The sequence below is a fragment of the Macrobrachium rosenbergii genome, chromosome 41, assembly GCF_040412425.1.
Source record: "Macrobrachium rosenbergii isolate ZJJX-2024 chromosome 41, ASM4041242v1, whole genome shotgun sequence".
Taxonomy (NCBI): domain Eukaryota; kingdom Metazoa; phylum Arthropoda; class Malacostraca; order Decapoda; family Palaemonidae; genus Macrobrachium; species Macrobrachium rosenbergii.
In genome coordinates, this window is record NC_089781.1 from 23,341,730 (window position 1) to 23,352,902 (window position 11,173).

Consider the following 11,173-nt stretch of genomic DNA (forward strand, 5'->3'; position numbering starts at 1 on the left):
CATGTATTTGATTTTTCCTTAGAAAGACTCAGTTGGAGGTTAGTCTGTGTTTTACGTTCTCGGTAAAATAAGGATCTAATGTAGACTGAATAACCTGTGTTTAATAAACAGGTCACAGTGATATAAATTTCCCCAGAAGCTTGACAGGGAGATATTTCCAATTTATATTAACATGTACGGGAAAAGACGCAGTGTGTATTCACATTTATATATTTTTCTGTGTACCAAGGATAATCTACAAGTTATAAACTTCACTTTAGAATTGGCGAAGTCCAGGCGGAATTTGCCTCTCTTACTATTCGTACGTGCAGAACGTAGGTACAGTACCTTGGTCTAAGCTTAGGGACGGTACATAACGTCCCCAGGGTTAAGATTTGGCGCCATGGCCCTCTTAAAATCATAGCAATTTGATAAATCCCCATGTTCCACAGACGCGGAAATAAGGCCAGTGTGGAGTTCTGGAATTTGGTAAATATTTCGCCACCGGTTGTTTGAAAATGAAAACCTAGAAGCCTAGATGAAGGTCTTGTGGTGAGATATTCAGCCAATCAAATTTGATCCCTCCAGAAAAAAAAAAGACGGGTGGATCTCGGGTTTAGCTTTCTAAAAACTGGACCACGAGGATTATGTCTGTTTATTCATCTATACTGTTTTGTGCACGTTTAATTAGTTCCTCATTGGATGGGTCGATATCGTACTCGGCTAGCACTCTCCTAGGCCCGCGTTCGATTCTCGGGCCGGCCAATGAAGAATTAGAGGAATTTGTTTCTGGTGATAGAAATTCATTTCTCGGTATAATGTGGTTCGGATTCCACAATAAGATGTAGGTCCCGTTGCTAGGTAACCAATTGGTTCTTAGCCACGTTAAATAAGTCTAATCCTTCGGGCCAGCCCTAGGAGAGCTGTTAATCAGCTCAGTGGTCTGGCTAAACTAAGGTATACTTTTCCTCTCAATTGAAAGAATTTCATTAATTCCTCTTTTATACTCCAAAGCAATTCTCTCTCTCTCTCTCTCTCTCTCTCTCTCTCTCTCTCTCTCTCTCTCTCTCTCTCTCTTTTATTTTAGATCTTTGACACTTGTGTGTTTACACTGAAACTGGCTAACAACTGGTTACATAGTTGTTTCCCAACGCGTATGTAAGGAACGTTTACCTAACGAATGTCCGCATAGCAGCTATATCATAATCAAAAGACAGTAATATGATCCCTAGAGTCTCATTGGGCAAGGAAGCACCTTTCATAAAATAAATTTTATAATGGCGTAACAGTCTTAGGACTGTGGAAGGGCCGTATATAGGCATGTTCACAACGACCATAAACTGAATGGCTCCGTGTCAGTTGCCGGATGAGCTTTATTATCGTTTTGATACGAGTATTTATAAACCAGTCAATCAAATATCCCATCTGTCCTATCAATACTAAGGACGATGAATGTGCTTTTCAGCACTAACTGCGATGACTCGTCAGTACGACGTATGAGAGAGGTATTTCTCGAACTCAAACCTATTAGTCAAGTTAGCTCTTTCCATAGAGTGAAATTCGTTCCGGGGTAACTGAACAGTTTTCCGTTCGTTTCTGTGCCGAGTGAACGAGTCTTAACGTGTTCCCCAACTGAGCCACAATATTATTTTCAGTCTTATTTTATTCTGAGGCTGCATCAGTGCGAATGTATCTCCTTGAAGTCAGTACTGTATCGGAAAAAAATTGTTATAATCTTACCAGTGCTTTTAATTATTCTTCCTGAATGCCCGGTACAACCAGCCAAAGAAGGGTAAGTACCTAAATGTCCCTTGATGAAGAGTAGGTCGCTGTAGGTGTAAGACCTTGGGATCATTAGCTGTCATTTCCTCGGTAAGGCGATGGGCATAATGCGTTTAAAATGACAGCATAGTTGCGTGGGTAATATACACTGCTTCAGAAGTACTGGATTAGTCTTCAGTGTTACCACTTGACTCAAGGAAGTTATTCATTGAAGTTATTTATCGTTATATTCCTGTTTATATTAATTGTATATATATTGAAGTACTAGCGAACGTTGCCACTTCAGTCATTTATTAAAGCTTGGCATTAAGTCACAATGATCCCTGGCCCAAGTTCGAAACGCAAACTGGACAGGGATGCCTCCGCCATCGGTCTCCTTATGGTTGGAAATTAATCGTTAAACCCTTCTGGCTATAAATAAAATAAACAATGAATGAAAAAAGCTTTGGGCTCTGTGGATTTGAACTAGGGTTGGTCTTTGCTCAGATTCTAATTTCGGTTGTTTGGTGTTTTTCTTAGCGGACAGGCGTCCCCATAAAGGAAGTGAAGGGTCATTATGCATATGCATTTGTAAATTATTTTACTAAATCATTCGGAGTCGAAAGTTTTATATATATATATATATATATATATATATATATATATATATATATATATATATATATATATTGTGTCTGTGTATTTATAGTTAGTTAATATAGTTAAATATATATGCTATATATAGCATATTATATATACATATATATACGAAAGTATATATATATATATATATATATATATTTCTATATACAGATATATATGAAATATATATATATATATATATATATATATATATATATATATATATATATATATATATATATATATATATACGTATCGTAGATTACAAGGCAAAATAATTAGAGACGTTCACTATGTATATCTGTTTTCAACATGCCCCATTAACAACCAGTTATATGCTTGTGAGATGTGGGCTTTTAAGCGTAAAATGGACACAACATAGGCAAGGCATATACCGCGTGATTTATCTGCATTTTTGACTCATGGCATAAACACTTTTTAAATTAATTTTTTATTCTTCAGGAAAATAATCTATATTTCTTGCATTGGTTATGGACATAAAGTGAAAACAACAGACAGAAATTCGTGCATTTATTCATCTAACATAATACTATCAGTTCACTACAGTCCTATATTTTTAATGCATTTCGTGAAGAATTTCAACGATTACTTGCACCATACTTGCGCGAACTTGTACAGAATGTTTGTAATTAAGGTAACATAAGGCAAGTAAACTGATATATCTGCATGAAGTTGAATGCCAGGGGCACCAGATAATTATTGTATAGAGGACCACTTTACCTCAGCCTATGCTGCTGATACTCTAGCATTTTTCCGTCTTCTGATTTTAGGAACTGAGGAAGCGGATTGATAGGAACATTGAAATAAGTATGGGTTTTATATCTGCTTAAAGTCGTCGAAAGGTCGTACCAGAGAGTTTATTTCTGTCAAGTTTTAGGTTTGGAGTTAGTTTGGGTCTTAGGGTGAAAGTCAATATTGGACCTTGCTGTTTGTTAATATCTGCTAAATCCCTTGGGAAGGTTATGAAGAGTAATTTTGTACTGCTGAGGTCAAAATTATCGGGTAAGGCATATTTCTTGGTTTCTGATAGATTTCGATTAGGAATAGCTGGTGCACCATGGTTAAAAACTTTGGAATAGATGTACTGTTTATTTTCAGAAATTTACGTGTTCAGTTCTGGAATATGATGAAAACAAAAAATTCTGGAATTTACTAGACATTATTATCCCTTGAAGATAACTTGCTTTGAAACTTTTGATACATTTTGCTCTGTAATCTCACAAGATTGGTGTTTAAGAGAACCAGGAACTACACAGTACTAGTGTGAGAATTATGCCGCTTTATGTTTGCAGAAAAGACTTGAAACAAGTTTATTCTTGACAGTCAGATGCTATTAACGCAAGGTATAGATTTGGAACTGCTGGAATTTCAAGTGTAGGACGTTATGGCTTCTTTGTAAAGTTTAGTGTAAGTGGTGCTATGGGTGGACTATGAGGCTAATGAACATAATGGATTTCTGGGGTAGTTCTGTCATTTACCTTGAGTGTAACTGGCATTAGAACCGTAGATACATTTAGGTCTGAAATGCTTGGGGATTCCATTTCAGGAAAACCAGGAATCTTGATACCAGGAATATATGAATAATTTAGTTTGTTAGCGTTTCTTAAAAATATGGGGAGGTATAATTGAAGTTCACCTTTAGAAAAATCATGACCTAGAAAATCAGGAATATTGGTAAGATTAAGTTTGTTATTATCTTGCGAAAATGTGGGAAAGCTTATGTTCGGTAATTTGGGATTAACTGTTTCAGGATTGACCGATGAATTATGTCGTATAATATCCTGTTGATTTAAACTGGGAACAGGTGTTATTTCAGGGCTGGAAAATTGTTGACTACGTATAACGTTTACTTTAGGAAAATGTTGACTAACAATGTCTGGTGGATATATGGTCAGAACTTTCGTGGACCTGATTACCACTTAGGTTGGAGAAAAATGGTTTTGCCCTTTGTGAGCTATTAAGCTCTTGATATATAGGGTATTCCACTATTGGAACATCAGGAACTTGTATTCGGCGAGTGGAAATCTGTGGAATGTTTGTAACGTTTACAAATGGAAGTTTTGGAACTGGAAGGTCTGCTGGCGTTATTCCTGGAATAGAGGGCGAAGTTATACCACTCATATTTTGTATGACTGGATTGACATTTGTTGGTATGTTGATATGTTTACCTTTGGTATTTTAGGATGTTCTACATTAGGAAGACCATGATCTTTAGGAAGCGGAATATCTGGATAATTTGGTTTGTTAACAGCTGGCTATATTAATTCTGAAATATCTTTTATTAAAGGGCGAGAAGTCTGTGGAATTTTTGTGATGTTCGGAAGTGGAAGCTTTGGGATAGGAAGTTCTGCTGGGGTTATGGCTGTAATAGGAGGTAAAGTTGTATCTGGAATTTGTATACTTATTTTATCGCTTATGTTGTTTAAAATTTGGTTGACATTTGTCAATTTATTTAGCTCTGGTATGTTAGGATGTTCTGCATTAGGAAAATCTTCACTTTTAGGACTTGTTATAATTAGATAATTTGGTTTGACAATAGCTGTTAGGTTTAATTCTGGAATCGCTTGTGTTTGTGGGCCAGAAAATTGTGAAAGTGTCTGTTATATTTATGAACTGAAGATCTGGAATAGGAAGTTCCTTAGGAGATATTGTTGGAACAGGAGGGAAGTTGACTTTTAGGACTAGGAGTGTCTGGATAATTTGGCTCGCTAATGGGTGTTACTTGTAATTCTGGAATGTTTTGTATTTGAGGAATTTGTGTGAAGTTTGTAACTGGAAGCTCTTGGATAGGGAGCTCTGGTATTTGAGGATTCTGTACTTCAGGATGGTCATCACTTTCCAGAATAGGAATCGCTGGATCATCAGGTTCGATAATAGCCGGTTGTTTTAGCTCCGGAATGTCTATTATTTGAGGGCTAGAAATCTGTGGAATATCTGTGATGTTTGTAAGTGGAGGGTTTGGGACAGGAAGTTCTGCTGGAGGTATGGTTGCAATAGGAGATAAAGTTGTATCTGGAATTTGTGGAATTCCTTCATCACCTACGTCGTGTATAATTTGGTCTACAGTTGTTGATGTGTTTAGCTCTGGCATTTCAGGATGCTCTGCGATAGGAAAATCTTGACTTTGAGGACTTATTATAACTAGATCACTCGGTTTGACAATAGCTGTTAGGTTTAAGTCTAGAATGTCTTGTGTCTGTGGGCCAGAAATTTCTGGAGTATGTGTGATATTTGGAAACTGAAGGTCTGGGAGAGGAAGTTCTTCGGGGGATATTGTTGGAACGGGAGGCAAATCGATATCTGGAATTTGTGCAATCTCTACAGGGTTTACAATTGTTGATGTATTTTGCTCTAGTATGTCATGATTTTCTGCATTAGGAAGATCTTGACCTTCAAGCATAGGAATATCTGGATAATTTGGTATGTCAGTTTCTGGGAGATTTACGTCTGATTGAGAAATAGAAATCTGGGGAATATGAGTGACATTTGTAACTGGAAGCGTAGGGATAGTAAGGTCTTCTGGAGATATGGTTGGAAAAGGAGATATATTTAAATCTGGAGTTTGCGTAACATTTGAATCACTTACGTTTTGTATGAAAGGGCTGATAATTGCTGATATATTTGGCGTTGATAATTTAGGATGCTCTACAATAAGAATATCTTGACCATTTGGATCGTTTGGTTTGATAATGGCAGTTAGTTTTAATTTTGGAATTTCTTGTGTTTCAGGGTCCGAAAATTGTGGAATATATGTGTCGTTTATAAATGGAAAATTCGGAATAGGAGGTTCTACAGGAGTTAGGGTTGGAACAGAAGGTATATTGAAGTCTGGACTTTGCTGGACTTCAGTATCGCTTATGTTTTGGATGACAGGGGTTGCAAGTGTTGGTATATTCAGGTCTGGCATCTTAGTATGTTCTACTTCAGCAGGATCATGACTTTCCAGAACAGGTATATCTAGATCATCTGGTTTGATGATAGCTGGCTCTTCCACTTCAGGAATGTCTGTCATTTGAGGTCGAGAAATCTGTGGAATAACTGGAAGATTTGGGATTGGAAGTTCTGTTGGCGTTATGGCTGTAGTAGGAGATAAAGATGTATCTGGAATTGATGGAAGTTTTGTATCACTCATGTTTTGTATGACTGGATTTGCTACATTAGGAAGATCATGGCCTTGAAGCACTGGAATTTCTGGGTAAGTTTGTTGAACTTCTGTATCACTTATATTTTGTAAGACTGGATTCACAATTGTTGACATATTTATCTCTGGTATTCTGGGATGTTCTACAACTGGAAGATCTTGACCTTCAGGACTGGGAATGTCTGGATAATTTGGTATGTTAACAGCAGGCACTTCTAATTCTGGAACGTTTTGTATTTGAGGGCTAGAAATCTGTGGAATATGTGTGTTGTTTGTCAATGGAAGCTCTGGGATGGGAAGTTCTTTTGGAGCTATGGTTGGAACAGAAGGTATATTGAAATCTGGAGTTTGTGGGATATTTATATCACTTAAGTTTTGTGTGACTAGGTTTACAATTTCTGATGTATTTAGTTCTGGTATTTGACGATGTTCTACATTAAGAAGATCATGACCATTCAGAACTGAACTACCTGGATAATTAGGTTTGTTGACGCCAGGTAGTTCTAATTCTGGAGTGGGTACTGAAGTGTTTATCAGTGGGAGTTTTCGCGTAGGAAGTTCTACTGGACTTATTTGTGTGATAGGAGATAAAGTTATTTCTATAATTTGTGGAACTTTTAAGTCACCTAAGTTATTTATGAGTGTGTTTATAATTGCCGATATATTTTCCGTTGATATCTCAGGATGTTCTACAGTAGGAAAATGCAGACCTTCAGAAATAGTATTATCTTGGTTATTTAGATTGCCAATAGCTGATAGTTTCAGTTCTGGAATGTCTTCTATTTCAGGGCTAGAAGTGCGTGGAGTACGTGTGATGCTTGTTACTGATAGCTGTGGGATAGGAAGTTCTACTGGAGTAATGAATGGTTTAGGAGGCAAACTGATACCTGGAATTTGTGGGTTTGCAATTGGTTCTTTATGTAATTTTGGTAACCTGTGATGTTGTACATTAGGAAAATAATGATTTTTAGGAATATTTATGTGATCTGGTGTGTTTTCAGCTTGTGAAAATTTAGGGAATATTAATTTTTGTAAATTAAGAGTACCTGATTCACGATGCACAGGTAACTCCTGTTTCTCGATGTCCTGTTTATTTCGTCTGTAAATATGTGGTATGTTTAAGTTTGTTCTTATGTTAGGAGGAACCATTTGAATAATGCGTCGATTTTTTGGAATCCCAAGTTTCATAAAATTTCGTCCCGTTTCATGGGTACTGTTGTTTGACACTTGCAGACTTATATCTTGAAAAATGTCAGGAGTTTTAGGTTCCTGAAATCTCGACACGTTCGTAGTCTTGATAGCTGATGAGTTGGGAAAGGCGAGTCCTGTGTTATAGGAATCTTGTAGTCCAGGCTGTGTCTCAGAAGAGAGATTCAGCTGAGTAGGAATTGGGACTGGCACTGAGACTTCTTCATCTATTCCTTTCTTGCTGGAGTTATTTCCATCTTTAATAGCCTCGACCGAATCATCTTCAGATGCACCAGCTGCCAGATGGATCAAAATAACTAAACCAACAAGCTGAAATGAAAATATCGCCATTAAGCAGAGGGAAATGAAAATTTGAGAGGATTAGATAAACACTTCATAACTTCAAACAACCTTAGATTTATGTCCTAGGCATCTTTTTTTTTTTATTTCAGGTAAAGGGATACACTTAAGAGGCAATAAAAGTCTTTCCTATTGTTTTTCTTTACTTTTTTTTCCGTGCGTGACATACGGATATTTATGGTGAAAGAGACTCTTGAATTATGGTGCATCATATACAATGAATATATCAATTTATCTTTCTGAATTTTGTACCTGTAAATGTTATTTATAGAACTGTTTTTGTTGTATCCTGTTGTCAGTCATTGTAAACAAATGTCAGTATTAAGCTTCAACGAACTATTTCCAAAAATTTCTTCATCCCTACCTGTTACATTCGGGCCTAAGCCATCCTATTTGCTGTTTCACAGGGGACAAAGTCTCATCTTACGTTTGGCTCTCTGCCTATAGTCAGTTTCTTAGCAATCATTCAGATAAAAAAGCTAAACAATTACACTTTAACTACAAAAAAAAAAAATAATAATAAAAAGCTCTCACCTTTAGTCCTAATCCCTGTAGGGCGGTAGTGCCGTCAGTGCACCTCATGCGGTGAACTGTAGGCATTACTTAAGGTTCTTTGCAGCGTGCCTTCGGCCCCTAGCTGCAACCCGTTTCATTCCTTTTACTGTACTTTCTTTCATTATCCCTTTCTTCCATCTTACTTTCCACCCTCTCCTAACAATTGATTCATAGTGCAACTGCGAGGTTCTGTTACACCTTTACAACCTTTTACTGTCAATTTCCGTTTCAGCGCTGATTGACCTCAAAAGTCCCAGTGCTTGGCCTTTGGCCTAAATTCTATATTCAGTTCAGTTCAGTTCTTTAGGCCTAATTAGATGGATAAAGGATATTGCCATTTCTTCTGCTGGAGTCTGGAACCAATGAAGTAGCTTCAACGCAAGTCACCTCCGAAAACCATTACGGTCCTTTCCCATCCTACTCATGGTGGGCCATCTCTATAGACCTTTTGACACTGGGTATGCCTCTCCGCCTGGCATAAAACTGACTTTTCTGAAGTTCATGGTTATAAAACTTTAATCTCGTCCCTGTGGATTCACGGCTAGTGATTTATATAATTGTTCTGTATCTGTTCTGTATCTGCTTGCTTGCTCTCCAATTCAAGGTGGTGTTCCTCAAGGTTCTGTTTTTCACCGACACTTTTTTGGGGTGGGGGATGGGGGCAAGTACTTATTTCAAGGCCTGGTGCTTATATCTTTAATGGTAGAAATGGACATGTTCTGTATTTGCTGTTTGTATAGACATCATACATTTGTCTAAGTACATTTGTGAGCATGAATGTACGTTCAATTTTATAAAGACTTGTGTCAAGACACGTATACTATACATTGAGTGCGTACCACTCCAGATGTAAAATTTTAAACGATTAGTACCATACGCTAACTCAGTTCCAAAATTACCGTTCATGTTAACGGAAAGATATGTCAAGTGATGGTGGGTGAAGGCGTTTCCAGCACGATAAAAGATTATGTTTAGATATTCAGAGCCTGCTATGCATAATCTTAATCACGCAATGCATTGTTTATTGTGATTCAGTGTCACTTTCGTGTGAAGAAGCGATTTACAACAATATCGGCTGGCCTATTAAGACATCTTTCCTTAAAAGAGTTTGTTAGTTAAAGTAGAATGGGGAGAAAATATAAAAAAAAATCAGCTTACTAACAAATTAGTTTGAAACGTACCTTTCTAAGATCCATGGTGACAAAATAATGTCAGAAAGGCACACGGCATAGAGAAAAGATCCTTCAGAAACGAACGTACTTTTCAGGACTCCTCTATGGAAGGCTGTTTTTCTCACACTGGGAGTCAAATCGAATTCGGGAGTCGAAAATACACTTGAGTTTTGTGGAAACCGGTCACTGGAACGTGAAAATTATTTTCTCCAATTGTCACGATGTTATTCCATAACAGAGGAGATGTTTTCCCTAGAGCTCATTCTCTTATTACGTTGTTGATACTGTAGACATCTTTGTCTCTTTTATAATTAGATGGACGTGATTCTCTGCGAACGCAGAATGTCAACAGAAGTATTTCATTACCTCCTCCAGCGAAGTTTGACTGATGTTTTGTATTCGACTCGTTGGTTGTTTTATTTTTATTCGAATAGAATTTAAAGAATTGGAGTGCTCAAGGTAAGGTAGATTGATACGTTTAAACCATCCATGTCTCAAATGGGCAAGGCCTATTATGCGACTGTTTTTTTTTTAAATAAAAAAAACGTAAGAGTTTCGCAAACAGATCAGGCTTCCTTACACGAGTGAAGAAAACATTTTTTTGCGCACAAAACGCGCAGTTTTCTTTTGGAAATTAAGAACTTCAGCTTTTCATGTGCCAGACCACAGAACTTCAGCTTCTCATGTGTCAGACCACAGAACTTCAGCTTCTCATGTGCCAGACCACAGAACTTCAGCTTCTCATGTGCCAGACCACAGAACTTCAGCTTCTCATGTGCCAGACCACAGAACTTCAGCTTCTCATGTGCCAGACCACAGAACTTCAGCTTCTCATGTGCCAGACCACAGAACTTCAACTCCTCATGTGCCAGACCACAGAACTTCAACTCCTCATGTGCCATACCACAGAACTTCAGCTTCTCATGTGCCAGACCAAATAACTTCAACTTCTCATGTGCCAGACCACAGAACTTCAGCGTCTCTTGTGCCAGACCACAGAATTTCAGCTTCTCATGTGCCAGACCACAGAACTTCAGCTTCTCATGTGCCAGACCACAGAACTTCAGCTTCTCATGTGTCAGAACACAGAACTTCAGCTTCTCATGTGCCAGACCACAGAACTTCAGCTTCTCATGTGCCAGACCACAGAACTTCAGCTTCTCATGTGTCAGAACACAGAACTTCAGCTTCTCATGTGCCAGACCACAGAACTTGAGCTTCTCATGTGCCAGACCACAGAACTTCAGCTTCTCATGTGCCAGACCAAATAACTTCAACTTCTCATGTGCCAGACCACAGAACTTCAGCGTCTCTTGTGCCAGACCACAGAATTTCAGCTTCTCATGTGCCAGAC

At 37.8% G+C, this 11,173-nt stretch overlaps 1 protein-coding gene across 1 annotated transcript; it reads right to left on the reverse strand.

The window, feature by feature from the left end:
- Positions 1 to 2,900: 2,900 nt before the first annotated feature.
- On the reverse strand, positions 2,901 to 10,107 carry LOC136826746 (periaxin-like). The gene is made up of 2 exons (XM_067084156.1): positions 9,829 to 10,107; positions 2,901 to 8,062 (listed from the first exon to the last, which is right to left on the reverse strand). Exons 1-2 carry the CDS (start codon positions 9,841 to 9,843, stop codon positions 5,042 to 5,044), a joined length of 3,036 nt encoding a protein of 1,011 aa, XP_066940257.1. The 5' UTR covers positions 9,844 to 10,107; the 3' UTR covers positions 2,901 to 5,041.
- Between the last annotated feature and the right edge of the window lie 1,066 nt (positions 10,108 to 11,173).